Source organism: Poromitra crassiceps (genome assembly GCF_964638095.1).
Source record: "Poromitra crassiceps genome assembly, chromosome: 19".
Taxonomy (NCBI): Eukaryota; Metazoa; Chordata; class Actinopteri; order Beryciformes; family Melamphaidae; genus Poromitra; species Poromitra crassiceps.
Genome location: NC_139646.1, coordinates 18,343,398 through 18,364,306, shown reverse-complemented (window position 1 = coordinate 18,364,306; position 20,909 = coordinate 18,343,398). Strand labels below are relative to the sequence as shown.

Below are 20,909 nucleotides of genomic sequence, written 5' to 3'. Positions count from 1 at the left end.
GCCATACCGAGGGCCGTGTCTGCTGATGTGACGTCATTTGGCCGCACGGACTCGCGGTCCTTGCGGATGCGTTAGGTATAATTCAAGCATCAAACAGACTGGCTACCAAAGTGGAATGACTCGCCAAAAAAAATATCACTCAGTCCACCAAGAAGCCTACAAACTCCACCTCTAAAGATGTCCTTACTGCTGCCAAGTCAGCATACTTCTCCACCATCATCAATGACTTCAGCTGTAATCCCAAAAGCCTCTTCTCCCCCGTTTACAACCTCCTTCAAGCCCCATGCCGACGCCCTCTCCACCTCCACAACCGAACAAGGCAAATGCTTCCTTACATTTTTCAGAGACAAAATCACCACTACCAACCCTCAAGGTCCCTCAGATTCACGTCAGCTGAACTTTTCTCCACCCCCAAGTCTAACCTCCGCAGCTTTTGGGGACAGAGCCTTCTCTCGGGGAGCAGGCTCTGGAACTCCCTCCCCAAAGATTCATTAGTTTTCCAGTGCCGCCTCAAGACCCATCTCTTCTCCACTGCCTTCTCTTATAGGCTGAGAAAACAACGATAAGGAAGCAGGAGAAATGTGATCAATAGCAGGATGGTGGAGGAGAGCGTGTGGGTGAACGTGAGCTGTGGGTGAACGTGAGCTGTGATTGGCCGTTTATGTGAAGGTGAGCCCCGCCTCTTTGTAGACTTTGAAGATCTTCTCGATGGCGTTGACATAGGCGGCCGTCCGCAGGTCCATGCCCAGGTTGTACATGCTGGCTGTTTTCATGATTTGCTGGGCAGATCTCTCCATTGTGTAGGCCAACCCAGATTGGACAATGTCCTTCTCAGAGGCTCCAGCAACTCTGGCCTGGAAGTCAGCGGTGGGGACGATAGGGATGGGTCCATGCTTGTCAAACTTCCTTTCCATACTTTCCTGCACAGACTTGAGCAGGTGGTAGTTTGAGTCGCTCTCATATTTGAAGGTGAGTCTTCCATAGCTGACGTGGTTGAGGTTCTTCAGCCACTCAAAGTACGACACCGTCACACCACCAGCGTTCAGGTACATGTCAGGAATAACCATGACATTGTTGTCCAGGAAGATCTTGTCAGCATCTGGGGTGGTGGGACCGTTGGCAGCCTCGGCAATGATCTTGGCCTTGATCCTCGGGGCGTTGACACGCGTGATGTACTTCTCTCCTGCGGCAGGGATGAGGATGTGGCAGTCTGCTTCCAAAATGTTCCCTTCGTAGGGCTTGGCCCCTGGGAAGCCCACGATAGTGCCGTGTTGCAGTTTGTAGTCCTCCAGCTGTTTGGGGTCGATGCCCTCTGGGTGGTAGATGGCCCCGTCAATCTCACCGATGCCCACACACTTGGCGCCGGACCTGTGCAGGTACCTCATGGAGTGGAGACCCACATTACCAAATCCCTGGATAACAAAGGTTTTGTCATGGAAGCCGGTTGTCAGGCCCAGCATAGACATGTAGGAGGCCTCATGGATGAAGTTCTCGATGCCATGGAAAACTCCGCGACCGGTGGCTGAGATACGCCCGTGGATGCCGCCCTGGCTGATGGGCTTCCCCGTCACACATGCGAGGGCGTTGATGTCAGTGTGCGCAACGGTGTTGGCGTACGTGTCTGCGATCCAGGACATTTCCCTCTCTCCCGTGTTCATGTCTGGGGCCGGGACATCGATGCCAGGCCCGATGAAACCCTTCTTGGCCAGCTCAATTGTGAATCGCCTGGTGATCTTCTCCATCTCATTATCAGAGTAATTCCTGGGGTTGATCTTGACTCCAGCTTTGGCTCCCCCAAACGGCACATCGACCACGGCACACTTGTAGGTCATCAGAGAGGCCAGGGCTTTCACCTCATCCACAGACACATCTGTACTGTAACGGATACCCCCTTTGCAGGGCGTCTTGTGCTGGCTGTGCTGGGCGCGGTATCCCTCCACCACCTCCCACTCTCCGTTATCCTTCTTGATGGGGAAGCACACGCTCAAGACATGGTTACATGGCTTCATGATGCGCAGAATGCCCCGCACACGGTTCCTCTTCTGCTCGGGGGTATCCCTGGTCTTCAGGTCCTCCACCAGTTTGTCCTCCACGATGGCAGCACCACGGTCGAAGAAGCCCTCAACCATCTTGAAGAAGTTGGGGTCGTCAGGTTGGTCCGCTGCGTCCGCATAACGACGGACCCGCATCAGAGACGAGAGCACCGGGAGAGGAGAGTCCACATAACACGAGGCCAGGGCACTACCCGCAGAGCGTGTGAGCAGCTCCCCTAAATATCGGTACATCACTGAACAGGTTAACTAACCGTGTAACAAACTAATAAGAAATATGATGATGTCACTTATGCATAGTAATTGTGACATAATCAGTGACATCATCAATGATGTCATAAATCACTGATGATTCTTGAGTGATGTCACTCTTTACATTGTAAAGCATTGACACAGTGAAAAGATCAGTTCGGTTAGCATCTTTCCTGATGACAGGTAAAGTTGGATGACAGAAATCGGTTTAGAATTGGGATTTGCAGAGGATTTGAATGACAGAGGTCCACCGCTGGCATGGGTGTGCAGGGAGCAGCCGTGATGTGAGAGGAGCAGCTGAATGAAGGCTACTCATAAAGAGAAAAAATATGAATAGACTATTATTATAGTAGGCTATTAATTATAGCATTATCTAGGCAATGCAATATAATGTGTGTGTGTGTGTGTGTGTGTGTGTGTGTGTGTGTGTGTGTGTGTGTGTGCGTGTGCGTGTGCGTGTGCGTGTGTGTGTGTGTGCGTGCGTGTGCGCGGGGGAACTTTCTACCTATGCGTAATTGTCTCAATATGGGCAGGCGGAGGACGGTTTTGCACACATGATTTCTTTCTTTCTTTCTTTCTGTCTTTTTTTCTTTTTTTCTTTCTTTCTTGGTTTATTTCCATTTTATTTCTGATGTTGGCTATCTGATTGGTCCATGTGCAGATTTGAGCGCACCCTGGAGCGCGGACGATACCACAGCGGCTCACGGCAGCGAGGATGCGCCAAGTTAAGATGTGCTTTTGGCTCGTCTAGACGTTTTGCACACCTACATACAGTAAGATAGCATAACGCCAGGGTTTATGGTGGTCACGCCTGATTGTAGCTGGCCACACCCAAAGCTGTGCCACGCGCGCTAAACCTGATTGCTACTGTATCTTGCAGCACGGCCACACAGCTCCAAATTGCCAGCTGCAAGCGGGGCTAAATAGCACATGACGGACGCCGCCGCAAACGCTGAATAGCGAGGACATAGGATATGGCCCATAGAGTACGTACGGACAGACCCTCTTATAGACATCTCGGCCCCAGTGTGGCCACGCCGTAAAAACACAAGACAGACTTGCTCATTCATTAAGATCAAAGTACAAATAGCACCACAACACCTAAAAGTTCTGAGAAGATAATCAGGACTTATGGAGTTGTGAAAACGTTAACTGTTGTGTTATAGGCCTTGTGTCCTGCACAATTATAATAAGTCACTTTTACAACTCCTATTTAAGGATCCTATAAATTCTTGATGCATCTATGTGCAAATGCTCTAAATCAAACTGCTTCTGTTGGCATCGCCTTGGCTTTCTCAACGGGTGCGCATTGTTTTTATTCCCCCAGAATTTATAGGGCCTGCTAAATGTACAGCAGCGGTGACGATCCTATGGAGGCAACTATAGGAAATGGGGTATGCAAATGAGCCATCTGGATCGTTTTGACCACCAGGATTACAGTTCAAAGTACAGTCCTCTCACTTCACTTGCCACTGCATCTCTACTGTTGGATGACACAGCTATCTCCTATATTATTATTATTATACTACAGTATAATAGTTCCAGGACTGTATGTCTGTCCTTCGCGTATCTCGAGAAACCGTCCGTCGGATTGACTTCAAACTCGAGGGAGTGCACTTATAGGGGGACCTGGTGGAGTTTGTTTGTTTAATGTTGATTTGTATAGTGGCAGATTTGGCACATTTCTGGCCTAAGCTCATTTGCAATGTTTGTCCCTAGATGTTATAAGTGCTGTGTGTGTGGGTGGCCACCGGGACGTGCATAGAGACACTGCGGAGCGCGTCATCATTCAGAAAGCACGCCCAAACGGGAGAAAACAACGATCCGCCCCCCCCTCCCCAATCCTGGCGTTCTCCTATGTCGCCTGCATGGTCGCATGTTGAACACAAAGATCTAGATCTAGATCCACATTTTTCTTCTCGCCAATTCTCAATGGCTTCCTTGTTTTGCTCGGGAGTACAAAAAAACTTTAATTGGCGATTTTTTACATTTGTCTGCGCAGCCCGCCACACAACAGCTTTTAGCTATGTTTAATTCAAGGAAAATGACGCTGGTGTATGGAAGTGAACGGAGAGCTTTCCCCTGTGATGGGCGTGGCCTATTTGATGCAGTGTCTCTATAGGGAGAACAGGAGGGAGTACCTTCAAATTCACATTGACAGCCTTTCCCATGGCATCAGACGCGGGCATCGGGAGCCAGATTCAGGGCAGTCAATCAATCAGTCAGCCAGACAATCAGTCAGTCATCAGACACTTAACCCCTGTACCAGTGCACTATCAAATTGATTACTTGGTATATTTTTTGTTTAGTTTTTCTTTGGTTTATTGAGTGGTATCTATCGTTGAGATTAGATCTCATATTGCGAGAAAAATAAGCTGAACATGGTGGCACTGATCTGCATCTGATTGCATGCTCGCTCTCCTTTTCATTGCTTTGTTTGAACAGACGAGGGACGTTACAGACACGGATGATGAAAATGGCTGAAATTACTCAAATTAGCGTGGAGGATGGCCCCTCAACTTACAAATCGATCGCAAAAAAATATTGTTAAAATATCGTATCGTATCATTATCGTGAACCCAATATCGTGTATCGTATCGTATCGTGAACTGAGTGTATCGCGACACCCCTAGTATCTAATCATACTACTACAGTGGTTCTCAAACTTTTTTGTCTTCACTACCCCCTTTAGCCCCTTTACCCGACTACAACTTTTTGCTTAGAAAACTGCAAGAGAAAACTCGAGCATATGATGCAATGAATGAATGATGATAACCCACCTTTTGAAGAATATAACATTACAAAAGAAGAAATGGAAGGAAAGAGTTGCAATTAGTGCCTCACAATTAGTCACACAAATTCGCATATGTGGTCGCAGCTATTGCGAATTTGCGCTGGTTTTCCTTTTACATTGTCCCAAGAGCTATTCCACAAGCAACAAATTTGCAATAGCTACCAGATATGCGTAATGTCATCCACTCCATTGTGATATCATCCACTCCATTGACGTTGATTTTGTGGACCAACATGATGTTGTGGACCGACCGACCGACCGACCGACCGACCAACCGACCGACCAACCAACCGAGTGAGCCAACCGAGTGACTTATAGAGCTGGACCATGACTGGTGACATGCTCAACAAATCGAAACATATACTGTACGTGATGATCAATGTCAAACACTAATGTGTGCCCCGCTCAAATTCAACAATTCCCTCTGGCTTTGTGCTGCCTTACATACTGTGCACCACCTGGGCTCCCTCGGTGAATCCTCGTTACACTATCTGTGCTACCTAGAAGAAATACTGGTGCGCAACAAATGACAACCGCCTTTCAAATAATACATGGAAGCACGGAGCTTCACGGTCAGCAACCATGTTTTCTCTCTGGTGGCAGATGATGGTGGGACGTGTCCTCTACTCTGCTCGCCTGGCCAAGAGCTGTGAAGCCTCAACAACAACAACAACAACACCCATGCGCTTCGGACGGAAACCATGCAGCCGCCTCTTTCCATACAAATGTGTACTGGTGTTGTCTTATAACGATTCTTGTGAGCAATAAATCAATTGTGAAGCCGCACGCTGCTCTTCTATGCATAATACAAACAACAGTGGTTCACAATGTATATAAAGTAGCTGATTTCAACCTGGGCCTTCTGGCAAATGATTGCTTTTCCAATTAGCTGTAATTAGCTTGTGAAATGCTATGCCCATAATGCACAAAGAGAAGAACCCCATTATATCCGTTGTGGCAGCGAGTGGCGTGTCTGTATTGTCCTGATCGTGTGCTTCAAATTAAAGTCCATTAAAAGCATCCTGGGGGGGCCCGATGGGGCCCGATGGGGCCCGATGGAGCCAGATGAAGCGCGGCCCGGGCTGTCGCAGCTCGCTGACAAGTGAGCTGGGCAGTAAAAGATACCTGCCATCTGGAGAGTCAGTGAGCTGAGAAATGCACTGCAGCGGCTGAGCAGCCATTTTGGCTCAGGCTCAACATGACCTTTTGAAAGCAGGGGGGGCAGTGAGAGGGGCTGGTGGCACTAGCTCTTTAACGGAGGCGGGACAGGGGGAGCACACTGTAATAGAGGTGGAGGAGCCATGTTGGTTTGTGAAGCCGTAAAGGAACACCACTATCTTGAAGGTTCACATCAGAAGGGAAGCGGGTGGAAAAGGACGCGTGGTCTTGCAGCTCCAGCTCAATGTTGTTATGAAAAGGCGGGGAGGGAAAGTGCAGGCGGCTTTAAGTGATCTCATCTCCAAATGGGTTACGATGATGCAGTTGCTATTTTGGCTCAGTCAAAGTGGTGCCATGTGAAATGATGGGAATAGAGAGGTTAGCTGCTTAACGTCAATTTTATCATAATAAGTGTGAGTGGCCTCAGATGGAACCACTCCGTCGTTTTGTCTCTTCTCTGCCTAATATTGATGTAACGCACTTTGAGCTGCATGTTGTATCTGAAAGGTGCTATACATACAAATAAAGGTTGTTGTTGTTTTCTTATCATCATCTGTCTACTATAATTGGACAGCTGTATGTATGTCTGTCTGTATGTCTGTTTGTCCGGATTTGCAAGGCGCACCGTTGCTCCGACCGTCTCCAAAATTTGCCAAAACACTTTTCAGGGGTCTGGAATGAATCTGTTGCAAAAATAAGAGAGAGAAAAATCTGCCGATGGGTGGCATCAATATTTTACGTTTTTAGGCCTTCACACTCATAGAGCCATTGTGACATCATCACCATCCCTTAAAGCACGGGACAGCATTATACTGTGTGGGGATATTTCCTTTCTTTGAGCCTTTGTTTGTCCAGCATGTTGTTTTTAAGAAATTCTGGCATATTAAAATCTTTCTTATAAGGCCCTGCTTCCCACTAACATTGTGACATCAACAGTGACATCATCACCAGATGTCACATCATAGACATTGTGACATCATCATCAATGTCATAGACATTGTGACATCATCAGCCGTAAGATCCAGGAAGTCCGGGACTTCCGCCTTCCGACTACATAAATACGTCATCCCTGTGGTACTCTACATCACCCATATTAGGAATGTGACAAAATGGTCATTCTATTTATGCAGTCAATACAAATGACAAAAAGAAAGAAGAAAATAATCCTGAATAATGTGTCTTCCCCCTCACTCCCTGAATACTTTATTGAGCCTGATGTCCCCATTGCATTTCTGGAAACGTTTAGCGAGGATACGATTCGGCTAGAAATAATTAACAGCATAAATTTGCATCATTAGGGCGGATTAAGTCAAACAATGTTTGCATATTGAAGGACTGGAGGGACTGTGCGGCACTGAGAGAGGCAGTTCTGCACTCATTTCAGGTGGGCTGGTGCGTCCCTTGGGAGCAGGGATTGGAGAAAATATCCAACACAGCATCAGACACATTGTTTTAGTCGTGTGTAGGTTTTGAAAATGGAAAAACTGCCCAAAAATTACTTAAAATCTAAGGCAGCCAGCGTGTGTGTGCGTGCGCGCACGTGTGTGTGTGTGTGTGTGTGTGTGTGTGTGCGTGTGTGCGTGCGAGTGTGAGCATCTGTGTGTGCACACGTGTGCATTCCGGCGCAAGCATGTGTATGTAAGAGCACAATGAATGCCAGATTATTTCAATTATGGCCCAACACTGTACAGCGATTAGCAGTGTTTCACTCCTCCCCTGAGCACCTTTCCAATCACAAGCTCGCCAGCCAAAGTGACTCGCCCATTTTCCTCGCCAGAGCATATTTCCCCATTTCCCAGGCTAACTGGCCAGACGGCTAAAGCCTCCTCCAAATCCTAAGACCTGACAGACTCAGCCAGCTTATCCACATGTGTCTGCCTGCACCTCTTCCTCCATGATCCCTGCAAACCTCGAGGCCGGGGAGGGGGGAGCAAAGGCTAGTATCCTCCGTCCAATTTATCTGCTCTCGACGTGTCTGAATAAAACTCTGTCCAGTTGTATTCAAGACAGACGAAGAGAGGCAGATTTCGTCTTTTATCTTGAACACAACGTACTGGACAGAGTCACTGTCTTCATGGCAAGAGTGGGATACTTTGTATCCAGCTGGTTTTTCACTATCCTTGCTAGGCCTTTCATTCCTGGAGAGCAGCACCCTGTGGTCTCCTATAATAACTGTTCTCACAGCTCGAGGTCACCTTGCTATATGGAGGCAACACAGTAGCAACATTACTAAGTCAGGGTTTAAAAGCATTAGAGAACTGCACTGTCCAAAAAAAAAGACAAATGTCCTATATGCTCGTATTATGAATATAAAACTGACGGACAAGGGAGTTCAGACGTGCCCAAATCTATTTTGTCATGTCATAAGAATTAATCACTATCTCCTCTCGTGGTCTCCATGAAACACAATTATTTTTAAATCCATCTATTCATAGACACAAACAGATGTACGCTTGAACCCCCAGTCCTGCTGCCAAGGTGATGATAGCCGTCGTCCAACGCAGCAGACCGCACGCAGTACTGCGACTTCATAACTGCGAAACTTCTTCGGCGGGGGAAACGACATTACCTCAACTGAAAATGACCCTGTCAACTTAACTCAGCCGTCGCCATTAGTCAACCGGAAGGCTTAATTCAGCTCATCCCTGTTACACGTAAGACAACAATATGGCGTGGGGACGTCATTAGGTGCAAAGTGATGAAGAGCTCACTGAGATGAGATTGGATTGAAACAAGTGGCGCTGCTGGTCCTGCGGGGGGCTTACAGGTACGTGAGCCGATAGGTGGAGGCTGCATAATGATGAGACACTTACTCTCCCTACTGTTCAGATTTATGGCTCCGAGCCCTGTTACGATCATTAGGGGAATAGTGGAGGAGTGGGAAAATGGGGGTTGCGACTCGGGAGTTTTTTTTTTTTCTTCTTCTTCCTAGTAACGCAGCACTTCTGAACCATAAATCTTTGATCCTCCCTTCCCCTATTTGTGCGATGGCGTTTTATAACGGAAGACGCGGCCCAATCATTTCACACTTCCAATTAGTCAATTACTGATGTTGTTCTAAAATGCTAAACAAACAGGTTTGCCCTGAGGGACTCTGGGGTTTCCAAAGAAAGGGGGGAAAAAGACATTAGGTGGTAATGATGATGTTATTAGATACCTGGTGGCGTTGTTCTGCTGTTGATGGCTGTTGTTTCAGCCAGGGCGTTCACATTCAGTCAAACATACATAGCTGACGGTGGAAAACCCCAACGAGTGCACTCTAGAAATGTCCAAACTGACGAGAAGAGGGCATACAGGGATTTTCTTTTTAAATATTATAATCTAGTTATTATTTTCCCAGAAATATGCATATGGCTCTCTGGCCTGAGAGTAGAGCAGATGAACCCAGAGTGAATGATTTGATTCCCTGGAAAGTGCTACACAAACATCAGCCAAATCTGACCACCACTAAAGCTGAATGAACAGCAAGATGTTGCATAATTCATGTTGCATAATCAACTTAAATCAACAACACTTTATTTGATGTTACCTGAGGTGGATTTTGCAACAGGGAAAAGAAGGTGATTGACCTTATGACTTGTTCTCCCTTAGGAATAGCACAATTTTGCTGACGTATGTTGTGGCAAGTACCAGAGGAGCCAAACCAAGCATTGACCTTGTGTTTATAGACCATCCACAGGAGCATCCTGTAAAGAAGCAGAAGCCATTGTTAAATAGCGTGCTGTAGATGATATAGGATGTTTCAGTAGGGTACAGTATAGGCGACTCCCGGGAGGCAAATCAGTCGTAGAACATGTGGGTTTTCAAAGCTTATGTTTGCTTTGATCACAATGAATCCAGTGTTTCTGCAACTCCCTGAGCTGAGATGTGAGTAAACCACTAATGCTGGTTTGGGAGCTTCTAATGGCAATAAGTATGGATTCAAAGAAAGCGCATGTTTTTCTTTTCTTTTCGATGTAATACGATGTGACTTTTACAATGCAGAGCCGGTTCATATTCATGAAAAGCTGGGGGAGGAATAGCTGATCTAAATACTACTTTGTGAACTCCAAACAAGAGGACGCTCCAGTTAAGGTTCAGCACAGCGGCTCCCAACCTTTTCCAACTCAAGGCCCACTTGAAAATCTCAAAAATGTCCGCGGCCCACATCCGACCACAAACAGTACAGAGGGCAAAGAATGTGATCTCAGAACACTTTCTATTTTAACGATGAAAGGAGCTGTCCATTAGCACCACACAGAAATCACAAACGAAAAGTGAGGGGCTGTCTGCAGTATGCTAATTAACAAATAATTGATTGGAAATTAAATAACGGCATGATTCAACAATGGAGAAATGCATTCTCATACATAATAATACTAATTACATTTTCTTCCCAAAGATTGCAATGTTTTGCAAATTATTTGGTGGCCCACTTGCAATACCATCGCGGCCCACAGGTGGGGAATGGCTGGTTTAGTAAATGATGTTTGTCACGAAATAAATGTCATATTGCCTATGGCCCAGATACACACCTTAACTCCTTACTGCAAGCTAACAGCTCAGGGGGGAACCTGCCAACACTGCACAGCAAAAGACAGGGGAAGTGAATGAAATAACCCTCCCCAATCGACGGGAAATAAAGTATGCAAAACGCTCAAGTGTTTTCTCTGACTCTAGTCGCCGTGATGAAAAAGAACGCGTTTGATTCGAAGAAGTCATTCTAAACTAGAATGTCATATCGGGGGTCGGCGCCGCTGCAGCATAAGCAGGGTGAACGATGAGGGAATAGTCCACAGGCCTGTTTTCAAAACTGATAAACAAGCCAACCAACAGATCAGCTGATATCAACGTATCCACTGTAGTGCAACCGAGGAGGTCAGTCAGGCCCCTACTGTATGTGTATAACAGATAGAAATGGGTTATTTAATAAGAATTCACGCATGATCCATCTATCTCCATTTGTTCGCGCACGCACACACACACACGCACGCACGCACACGCACGCACACACACACACACACGCACGCACACACGCACACACACACGCACGCACGCACACACACGCGCACGCACGCACACACGCACACGCACACACACACACGCACACACACACGCATGCACGCACACACACACGCACGCACACACGCACGCACACACACACGCACACACACACGCGCACACACACACACACACACACACACACACACACCACTCTTCTCTTTCCACCACACCTGACAGTTATGCTTGTTTCCTTGAAGAACTAAAAGTTAACTGACAGGCCCACACAGCTCGGCGAAAGCAGCCGCCATGTAAGAGCCACACAAAGGTTAGGATGGCTGTTGAAATATTAAAGGTGTCTCTGCTTCGGCCGGTGAATTCTAAACGCCTTCAAAGGACAAAGGGTGTTCACCAAGGGCGAGCAGACATGCCTCTATTTCCAAACCCTGCTCCCCGAGGGCCAGAGCAAATTGTACCTGATCTTTGGATATAATGAAGAAATCTCACCCAGGGATGCACCAGCCCTGCACTGTATCATGAAGTTAGTATTATTTACACAGTGTAAAAAAAAAAAAAAGCTATTGCAAAATTCCATGGTGTTTGGGCAATTTCACAATAACACGTTCTTTGAGAACCATTCAAAAACCCATGCCTGGGCATCCGGGTAGTGTAGCGGTAGATTCCCTGCCTACCAACACGAGGGTCGCAGGTTCGTGCCTTGCAGGCATGATTGGCTGTGTCTGCAGAGATGGGAAGCCGGAATGAGAGCTTGTGTCCTGGTCGGTGCACTAGCGCCTCCTCTGGTCAGTCGGGGGGGCCTGTTGGGGCCGGAAGGGAACTGGTGGGTATAGCGTGATCCTCCCACGTGCTACGTCCTGCCGGTCAATCTCACCACTGTCAGGCAAAAAGAAGCGGCTGGCAACTGCACATGTATCGGAGGAAGCATGCGTGTGTCTACGGCTCTCCCCAGATCGGCAGATGGGGCGGAGCAGTGACCGAAGCAGCAAGGGGAATTGGGCCAGGCACAATTGGGCAGAGAAAATGGGGGGGGAAATCTGAAAAAAAGAGCCATGCTTAGACAAAGTAGCATGTAGCAACAGCGCATACCACTCTGGTTGAATTGCCTGAAAAAGGTCCAGTGAAATACTGTTGCCTACAGAAACATTCAAGATACACATATAAGATATAGATACAGTATAAGGATCCTTTGAAATTCTTAGCCGGGGATCTGAAACAACAGAAGCTGCTTTTTCCTCGCGTGTCTGTCGCTATGTTTCGACCTTCTCGACAGCACACCTCACCCGCTGTTTTGACAAAAGCGTGTGGATCTGCTATAAGTGCCATTCCATTAGAACACGTTACTCCATTCTGTTCTCTTAGCTCTCGTTGCCATGTCTCCTTCACTACTCCACGACTGTATCCATAATTTCCCTTTGATTTCAGAACTCCTTTTTGCCGTTTCATCATGCCAGACACACCAGAACCACAATCCAACATCTCCTGGTGAATTCACGCAGGCTTGGCGCGTATCACTCACTCTCTCTCTCTCTCTCTCTCTGTCGCTCTCTCTCTCTGACGGGGACACCTCGGCATTCCGAAATGTCGGCACTCCGAAATACCGGCATTCCGACAAAATTGAGATCTGTCTCGCCATTGCGAAAGAACCCTAACCCTAACCCTAACCCGGGGGACCGGCTGGAGCTAACCTCTCCCAGCCCCCACGTCTAAACCTAACCTCCCCCAGACCCTAACCCTAAACCTAACCTCTCCCACCCGCCACGCCTAAGCCTAACCTCCCCCAGAACCTAACCTCTCGGCGAAACATTTTTTGGATATAAAAAGGGCCACCTCTCCGAAAGCATAGAAGTCAATGATCGGAAAGCCGACACTTCGGAATGGCGAGCTGACCCCCTCTCTGACAGACTGTCTGTGATGCTGACTGTTTAGTTTTTCGGCTAGTGCAGCCTGCATGTGCGAGGGATGCATTGTATGCATTGTCACACACCGAGTATGTGCACTTGCATGTGACCTTATTAATCCATCCCCACTCTGCATGTCTCCTTAATGCTGTAGCACACCTCCTCTGGCATGTAGAATTAACCTGCCGATGACGCCGCCCCTCCACGGCCGGTGAGTCATGATCTATCGTATGATTATCGCTGCACTCTGACTCATCCATCAGCACCTTACTAATGACAGTATAATCCCTCTATCTGTTTCACGTTGGGATGGAATATAGCCCTGCTCGCTCCAACTCCTCCAGCCTGTAGCACAGACGCCGCCGCGGCTACAGCGGCGTTAGCCTTAACGGAGCGCCCCCTGCCCTCCAGCCAGTGGAAGTACAAACACAACACAGGTAATGAACGTTTGCCGGGGTCCGGCGGGCTGCTGTGTACCGTCCTAAATAGGCTAATGCGATTGTGGCGCGGCGTGAATAAGCAGCACATTTCCATATGATTGATTTAGCATGCGTCTTTATGAGGTTACAGCGGTGGACCATGAAAGCCCCCCTGTCCCCGTTTGACACCACAGACTTACAGTGTGTCCGTCCCCTGGAGTTAATTTGTGCTAAACTGTATGAATGTGATACGACTGGTAACTAGCACAGGGAGCAACGTTATTATTCATCAAGGCCGGACACTCAATTTCCAATTGTAATATGATGAGGAGGCGATGGACGATAATGATGGTGATGATGAAGATAATGATGATGAGTAATGATAGCTAGTTCAACAATATTCCATTCTGTCATTAATCAGAAATGAATTGATTGAAATAGATGATTGCAAAGTGATTGCAGTGATTACAATTCACAGAACGGTATTCTTATCTCTCACAGATACATTAGATTAACATCACTAACGCAATCCTTTCGAGAGAGCCATGGCCTTGTCTCTCAGGTTCACTGAGGCGTGAGGGAGGAGAGTTCTATGCTAATAATAATGTGGCCACTACCTTGTTTTGAGAAACCCCCTCTTTTCAAATTCCTGCCACTCCATCGGGACTGATATGAAGGAAGCAGCACTGAAAAAAAAAAAAGGTTAACGCTCCTTCTCTTTTGAGGAATGGATTTCACCACAGCGCCCCTCAAACCCCCATTCATTTCTGACAACGCAGCACCCCCCCCGCCCCCCACATATCTGACAACGCAGCACCCCCCCGCCCCGCACAGCGCCCCTCAAACCCCCGTACATTTCTGACAGCACAGCATGCCCCGCCCCCCACATTTCTGACAACACAGCATGCCCCGCCCCCCCCCCCCCCCACTTTAGCTTTGAAACAAGGGCAGGAAGGTCTCTCATGAATAAGTGAAGGAACCAAACAGCTGCAGTCTGATGCTGTCAACAGATTTGAGATGAGAGGCCCTGATACCCAGTCAATCAGGAGTTTGGAAAGTTCACAGGGAATAAAAAAAAATAGGTCTCTTATTCTTTCTAAAGTAAACAAACAAGCAAACAAACAAACAAACAAACAAACAAACATTTTCCTTCCATTTTCTCCCCAATTGTACTTGGCCAAAATAATCTGCCGATCTGGGGAGAGTTGTAGACTAGCACATGCTTCCTCCAATACATGTGCAGTCACCAGCCGCTTCTTTTCACCTGACAGGATGGCAGGATGTAGCATGTGGGAGGATCACACCATTCCCCTCAGTTCCCCTCCCACCTGAACAGGCGCCCCGACCGACCAGAGGAGGCACTAGCGCAGTGACCAGGACTCATACAGTATACCCCACCTGCTTCCCACCCACCATTGTGTCTGTGGGAACGTCTGACCAAGCCGGAAATACCGCTGCCGGGAATTGAACCCGGGTCTCCGCCGTGGTAGGAGAGTGTTTTTGATCTCTACCACTACCCAGACGCCCACGACTCGTCTTCTCCTCTGTCAGGATGTTTATGTAACACAATCACTTGGCAGCCTTATTCGCCTTATTCTCCAAAGCCAACTGGGGACTACATCAGTGAGTAATTGTCTTCACCAACTCCACACAGTCGAGAGATACGAGCCTGGAAAGGTCACTAGGACTACATCTAAAAATACCTCAATTTACTCGAGAAGGGGACTGACCTGAATGTTAATTAAAAAGTCTTGAAAGAGAACCAAGTATTATGACAAAATACTCCCGACGAGCCCATTAAAATTCTTGACGTAGAATCTGAAATCTTACTAAAGGGTTCCACTCTGACAGCGTTAAACTCACATCCGCGAGGCTGCAGTTAACCATGAGCGCCAACTAACAGCTGATTAAATTCAGAGGGACTCACCCAGTCTGAAAACTATTAGCCAGGTACTAGCTTAAAATGAGCATCTTCCAGCTTCTGGCTGCTAGCTCATCAGTTGAGATATCGTGTTGATGCTGGAAGGGAAATTAAGGCAAATTAAGCAACCAATAATATCTCTGTTAAAGGAGGAGTTTGCGGCGTTTCAACCAGTTTCATATCATTACAATGTCGGTAGTATATATACCGATGAACAATGTTGAAGTTCTCTCCATCTAGCCTGCACCAGAATCTCCCCGTTCATCTGCCTGCAGATAAGCTCCGCCCTGCCAGCTGTTATGGCTCATTACAGCTCGTTAAGGCTCTCCACACCATTCTCCATGGATGCCTGATGCCTTTTTCACTTCCCACCCAATTCACCCATTTTGTGTCTGAAAGGCAGGAGGTAACACAGGTGCAAGCAAAACAGGAACGAGCGCCCCCCCGGCACTGCATCACTAAATGGAGTGGTAGTTCTAAGCCCCGCATTAATGTTCTGCTTGCACCTGTGATACTTCCTGCCTCTTAGACACAAAATGGGCGAATTGGGTGGGAAGTGAAAAAGGGGAATTGCACAAATAAAAAATAATAATAATACGAATGGAAAAATGTGTAGTTTGATCAAGAGCCCTCAAGCAGAACATCTGCTCACTTCCGTCTCCAAATGACGTAAAACATGTGACATTAAATAGGTCATTTGGTGACAGAAGTGCCTGCGAATGAACTGGGAGCTCTAGGCTGCAGGCTCGATGGAGGGAACGTACACAGTGTTCATTTGCAGATACTACCGACATTGTAATGATACAAAGCTGGTTATGGGCTTCTTTCACTCTCATTTAACTAAGTTGAGTAAGAACATATTCTTTAGATGCAACAACAGCCGTGGGGCACTATGAGCAGGAAGTACGACACAGACACAGACAGCAGAATGAAAACGGAACTAGCAGAGATGATAACCACGCCGGGCCGTGTTGCTTTGGGTGCCAAGGTGCCCCCTCTCAGAAAGAGCAAACTGCTCTAGCGCTGCCGTCAATTAAATAGCCATGTTTCGATCATATTCTCATAATATCTGTAATCTTTCAGCCGATCATCATTGCATACGCTGACCCTGAATGCCTTCGCAATGATGAGTTGCCAAAATGCACGTCTCAGTCGCTCAAGGCTGCAAAACTGCTTCTTCGACTCTCTCCTCGGGTTGACGTATCTCTCCCCTTCATGACTGAAGTGTATTTCATCAGTGAGATCAATACTGATGGCGGGGCGTCCCGGTCGCTCACCTGGTAGAACGTGCACCACTAAGGCTTAGTCGACCCGCGGGCCTCTGCCGCATGTCATCATCCCCTCTCCCTCCCCACCTTTCCTGTCTGCCTACTGTCCTATCTAATAAAGGCAAAAAAAAGAAGAGAGAGATCGCAGTTGTCACCTCAACTATATAAAAGCCTGTGGGTATATTGTGAAATGCTAAGGATATGTTAGTCATAAAAGGGTTAATTCACATCAGGAAAGACTGTTTTGGAATTACGTAACACAGTGGTGACTGTGATAAGCAGTGTTACTTTTTGCAGCAGACTAATTTATTGCATGTTTTGCCTGGAAACTTGGCTACAGGGGGGAGACGGCACCTCTTTCAACCCGCCCGTGCCCAGCTTATTTTTACACTGCATGCTGCAGGGATTTGAGCTGGCTTCTGTAATGTGGCTACCTGGCTCATCTTCATAATAATATCATCATAATAGTGTTGGAGTGTAACAGGAACACTTTCACCCTGATGAAGACGTGCTGTCGCCGCCAGGTTGTGTTGCAGAGCGCTTGATGCAATGCATATTTAATAAGCCAACGTCTCAGCATCAGCACCACAAGTCTTCATCAGGGCAAGAACGCCCAGATGAATAGAGTGCAACCACTTGTCCCTGACTCTGTAAGATGCAGACAGCGAGCCGCTATAATCAAAACCTGATCCTGTACTGTATGTGCTACATCAGGGGTGCCCAAACTTTTTTGACCCAAGATCTACTTTTCAAGTAGCCAGCCTCCCGAGATCTACCAGTCCAGTTTCAACATCGCAAAGGCACACACATCGTTTCCAGCCTGCAGTAACTAACCTCACAACACTTTCTCGTTGTCCCACAACCACTTGACATTAGGGCTGTGAATCTTCACTGGCCACATGATTCGATTCGATTACGATTCAGAGGGCTACGATTCGATTCGATTACGATTATCGATGCATCTTAAATCGATGCATCACTTTTTCCCCCAATACATGATTTATTTTTTCTCACTTTACAATACAATTGCATTGTATTATGATCCATAATTAAAATAAACAACTGCATGTACTGTACTTCCATTATATTTTATTTTATTATAAACCCCCCCCCCCCCCCCCCCTCAATGCCATGCAATCTACCACACTACCTTCGCGATGACGTATTGGGCACCCCTGTGCTACATCCATCACTGTATACAGGCATGTAACTAGATGTCAACGGACAAAGTTAATCTCTGGTGGACTGAATCTCTTAGTAGCCTGCTAAATACTTTATGTACGTATGCATGCATTTATTTAAATATTAATCGGTTTGTTTGTTTATTCATTGGGACAAAATTGCATGCCAAAACTCTCCTTTAGTTTGTCATCGTTAGGGTCGATACTGCTGCCACTGTTCAGCAAAGGGTCAGTCGCCAAGGCAACACGGAAAGCGGTGTAGTGAGGCTAACGGACGCTGCACTAGTTGTCCATAATGGCAGAACTTGGGCTGGCTGGGTAGCACTAGTGTGAACATGGTGTACAGAGCCCATACTGTGAGACAGCACTGTGGAGGTAGCATGACGAAGACTGGGAAGGAAAAGCTCTAGTCACAGGCAGTGGGGTTAGAATCACTCTACAGTAATACACAGACAGACACAGCTGCAGAATGCTGATGATACTGTCGGCTGATATTATCGGTCGAGAGTTTGTTTGTGTGGATATCACTGCCGAGTTCAAATCGCTTTCAATTAAGTCCATTCACGGAATGTACAGTATTTCCTTCCCGATATTGAAAGACTTTTCGTATGAGAGGGTTTTCATACCCAACGCGAGAATGAATGCTCTATCATAAGCTAATTAATGTAACTTCTATTTATATTTCAGATTTACGGAAACTAAATTGAATTGTGTACTGAGCCCATCGTAGATAGTATTGACATTCAATATTTTTCTCAGAGCAAAATGTGTTAGGGAGGGTGGGGATATGATGAACCAATTCCAGCTGAGGGGACAGTTGGTCCAATACACAACTTCGACAGTAGCCTGCCTGATGAAACAAACAAACGTAAAGCACTCCTCACAGCTTTAGCCTTTGATGTGACATCACGTCGGTACAATCCAAAGCATATCACACAACCGCTTGTGCAGACAAAGAACGAAGAAAGAAAAAGAAGGTGGGCAAATCAAGCACCATCTGACCTTCTGGTCGTGGCTGTAGGCTAAGGCCCAGTCCTCTTCGGTGTGATGGAACAGAAGGCTCAGGATGTAGAAGCTCAGGCGGTACTTCTGGTAACTGGCACCCTCATCAGAACTGATGAGCACACTGCTCTCAAACTCTGGATCAGTCAACACCATGATCTGAGAGAGAGAGAGGAGACAGAGAGAGAGAGGGGAGAAGAGAGAAAAGGGGGGGAGGAGAGAGAAGGATACGAGGGATCAGCCCAGCAGCCTTTTGGTAAACAAACCGTGTCACTGGGTGGCAACGGCAATGGAACCCTATGGAGCGTGAGCTTTGGGAGGCTTGCATGTCTGACTCTAGCCGGCTGACTGTGTTTACATTTTAAAAACTGCAACAGTTCACACAACTTTAAACACGACATGCATATATTATACATCAAACTCTTGAGCTACTTCTTGCTCTCACTCAGAATGTCAAAATATAAGCGATGTGATGTATAGTTTTTGAGATATTAACGTTTGTTTGGCACAACTCATACGAATAACTGCCGCGGGGTTCCGCATTTCTGGGTGGCAAGTGACGTCACGCTGATTCGTCCTATACAATTGGTGAGTGAAGAAGAGAGAGGTTGTGTGTGTGTGTGTGTGTGTGTGTGTGTGTGTGTGTGTGTGTGTGTGTGTGTGTGTGTGTGTGTGTGTGTGTGTGTGCGTGCGGGTGCGTGCGTGCGTGCGTGCGTGCGTGCGTGTGTGCGGGTGTAAGCATGTGTGAGAGTAAGGCAGAGTTTTTGAAGAAGAGAGGAAACAGGAGTTTGAGCAAAGAGGTGGAAAGCATGTGAGATGAGAGAAGAGAAGAACAGAGATGTTAAGAGCAGGAGCAGTGTCAGCAGAAAAGGCCGGGCTTTTGGCACGCGTCAACAAGCTTATGCTTTGGCAAACAAACTCCACTGCATTTCCAACATTTTCTGAGTGTGCCTCTTCTGTTGCCATGGCTCTGTGGCACTGACACTGTGTGTGTGGACTCCGGAGGAAGCGCTGTCTGAAACCCCTGCTAGGTTTGTCACAGTAAATAAGAGTAGAGAGTGAGCTTGTACTCCAGTTATAGTAGCTAAAGGAATTGTTTAACATGTGACATATGGCATACATACAATATCATACATATTTTCAATTTCTCAGCATTTCTCGACCCAATGTATTTCTCTTAGAGAGCCACAGTGAACGTCACTTCCTGCTTCAGCACTGTACCAGAGATTTCCATCCGTCATTTATTTTCCCATAGATATTTTGTAAAATGCTTGTAAAAATAGTTGTACTCGGTCAAACCAAACGGTTCAGCTATATTTAGAATCGGGAGAGACCATAGAATATTTCACTCTGACCAAAAAAACATAATCGATTTTTTGTATCCACAATTTTTTTTAACGTTTTGGTCTGAGTGAAATGTTCTGTGGTCTCTCGTGTTTCTAAATGTATCTGAACTGTTTAGTTTGAACAAGTAAAACTAGTTTTATAAGCATTTTATGAAAGGTCTATGGGAAAATAAATGGGGGATGAAAATCTCTGGTACAGTGCTGAAGCAGGAAGTGACGTTCACTTTGGCTCTCTATTCCAAATGTAACATAGTCACAGTAATAGTCCTCGATTTCATGCTTACAATAATTAGCCCAGAGCTATCACAATTATGAAAGAATTCAATAAGAGGAATTCCCCACTGTATACTTCTTACAACTCATGACATTTCCAGTATTTGTGGATGCAGCCAACATGGGCAAAGGAGTTCCTGCTTGACTGAAGAAAATGTGTTCAATTAGACATCTAATATATTTGGACATATTATGCCATTCTATTGCATTAAACGGCATACGCTATGATTTAATCCATGCATTACACAGATCAGATTACAATTTGAAAACCACCAATTTAACTGGAAATATTAGAATTTCTTTGATATGCAGCTCTCCTAGTAGATATTAGTTATCCTTCAGAAA

The 20,909-nt window shown here is 46.6% G+C and overlaps 1 protein-coding gene and 1 pseudogene across 2 annotated transcripts in view; both read right to left on the bottom strand.

Moving 5' to 3' along the window:
* sorcs3a (sortilin related VPS10 domain containing receptor 3a) overlaps positions 1–20,909 on the bottom strand; it is a gene marked incomplete at both ends in the record, with an annotated part of 256,176 nt that overhangs the window by 66,027 nt on the left and 169,240 nt on the right. The window contains one exon of the mRNA XM_083655384.1: positions 18,946–19,104. Coding sequence (XP_083511510.1) covers positions 18,946–19,104 — 159 coding nt within the window. The remainder of the gene's footprint in view (positions 1–18,945; positions 19,105–20,909) is intronic.
* LOC310793572 (glutamate dehydrogenase, mitochondrial pseudogene) lies at positions 660–2,285 on the bottom strand (annotated as a pseudogene). Its single transcript has one exon. The product of its transcript is annotated as a glutamate dehydrogenase, mitochondrial pseudogene (transcript).